The 2,220-nt window shown below is 44.3% G+C and overlaps 1 protein-coding gene across 1 annotated transcript; it reads right to left on the reverse strand.

Annotated features, from left to right (window-relative positions):
- Positions 1-587: 587 nt before the first annotated feature.
- On the reverse strand, positions 588-1,733 carry LOC147700934 (uncharacterized). Its single transcript, XM_086929275.1, has one exon. It carries the CDS (start codon positions 1,731-1,733, stop codon positions 588-590), a length of 1,146 nt encoding a protein of 381 aa, XP_086785401.1.
- Between the last annotated feature and the right edge of the window lie 487 nt (positions 1,734-2,220).

A 2,220-nucleotide genomic window follows, 5' to 3' on the forward strand; every position in this document is an offset into this window, starting at 1 on the left:
ATAAATGATCGCCAAAAGAGCTCTCTCGCCATCACTCGAGATCTTATATTGCGGAATACGAGGTAGCTTAGCATTCAACTTGAGATTAACAACGTAGGGTGGAATCTGCAAAAGACCAACATCATTCGGACCTGTAGCCCAAAGTGTATCAGGAAGAGAACGCAATTCCAATGGTAGACAATCTTTAGACAAATACATCGGAGAGATCACTCTCTTACCCCACGTATGATGTACTCCCTCGGGAGAACAATGTAATGTTGCATACAATCTTTTCAGCAAGTCCAAACCCAACAGATTCTCACCACAACCAGTCGTTAAAATAAGGGGAGCTTACAATTCACAAGGACCGATAGAAAGAGGCAAAGGACTAAAAACCGGACTACGAACTGGGGCGCCAGAAAATCCTACTGAAACATTGGTCAAGCCATACAAAGGTGCGCCAGGAAGTTTAGAGTGCATAATAGAACTCTTTGTCCACCAGTATCCAAAAGAAAAGGTTCTGCCACACCTAATGTAACCACTTTAACATAAGGTCCACTCTGGTCTACTGGAACTGACACTACTCCCTCTCTTTGCCCATGGCTGTCCTAGCAATCATTATAACCAGCACTCTCACTCTCGACACAGTAGTCATCAGCATAGTATTGAGCAGACTGAACATTCGAAACATTCTGTCTAACAAAACAATTTGCAGAATTCTGAGCGGGAAAGGAACGCTCATTCCGAGGAAACACACTACGTCCCCTACCCCTAGGAGCTTGCCTGAAACCACCACGACCTCTCTGATTAGATACACCATTTGCACGCTGTAGCAGAACCGGACAACTATGCTTAAAGTGACCTTCCTCTCTGCAATAAGCACACTGATTAGGGCCTGGCAAAAATCTCGGAGCAAGATACTCGGGTTTCTGTAACAATCTCTGAAACTGTGGCGGTTGCTGAAACCGAGGCTGATTTGTACGACGCAGATAAGCTTGCTGCAAAAGAACTTTCGTCTTTAATTCTTTAGTCTTCTTTCCTACTTTATCCTTCTCATCTTTATCCCTATTCTCGTAATATTGTGCAGTAGCCAATATTTGGGCCGACGAAGAGACAGCCCATGAACTCTCAGAATCCTTCAACTTATTACAAAGTTCGGGAAGCAAATTAAAAACAAACTTATCCACAAACAGTTGTTGGCCACCTTCTGTACTCATGTCCTGACCACTGTGATCAATGAACGTTTCTTCAAACCTAGTGAAGAAATCAGACACACTTTCATCTTTCTTTTGTTTGCATGCTGCTAACTTGTCCCAATTCACTCGCATAGGAGGCATCATAGTTTTCATTAAATTAATAATCCTACCAGGTAAGTCTGCAACTAAAGGCTCAGGTTTGGCACCCCCTACCGGTCGGCCATCTGCAGCAGCAATGTTAGCCCATGTATCTCCTAACTCTTGCGCGTGATTCTCATGACGAACCTTCGCCCACAAAGGTTGAGGAACTACATTGCCCATCAACATGTCTATATCAGCTAAATTCATAATACACGCTTCAACTGTTTGGGACAACTCCTTGTAATAACCAGCAGGATTTTTACGGGGGCCAGGCAAAGTCTGCTTTAGAGCCAAGACCTCTGCTCTTTTCCAAGGGACATGTACCCATACACGCTGAAAATGAGCCGGTACTGCCTGAATACCTTGATTAGAATTAGCCACAACTTCCTCTCTCCATACAGGGGGAACCTCTCTCATAGGATACTGCTTCACTTTCCTCCTAACAGAAGGATCAGGTTCAAACAACGACTGAGAAGGAAGCTTACACCTAAACCCCAGAAGCGTCTTTACCGCTTCCTCAACATCGGTATCCACTATCGTCCCTTTAGCAAATTCAGACTGAACATCGAGCACTTCCTGCGGAATCAAACCCAACTCGTTATTTTCCCATTCTTCACGAAAGAAAGTACACATCACATCAAAAACATACCTTTGCTTCGGCGGATCCCACTGCAAGAAAACATCCATAACTGCTTGTAAATCATACCTAGAAGCATTCAAAACCCATCTACGAGCCAAGAGATCCAACACTATCCGCCCTTCGGGACCAGGAAGCTGACTACGACTCTGCTTACGTCCCGAAACCGGAGTCATATTCAATGACCCAAAGAATGGAGACAAAAGACTAACAACAGTCTCAGACATCCGTTTCCAAGCAGAAGGAGAAGAAGTGTTTTGAGGAGAG

Source organism: Lissotriton vulgaris, chromosome 7, assembly GCF_964263255.1.
Source record: "Lissotriton vulgaris chromosome 7, aLisVul1.2, whole genome shotgun sequence".
In the NCBI taxonomy this organism is placed as follows: domain Eukaryota; kingdom Metazoa; phylum Chordata; class Amphibia; order Caudata; family Salamandridae; genus Lissotriton; species Lissotriton vulgaris.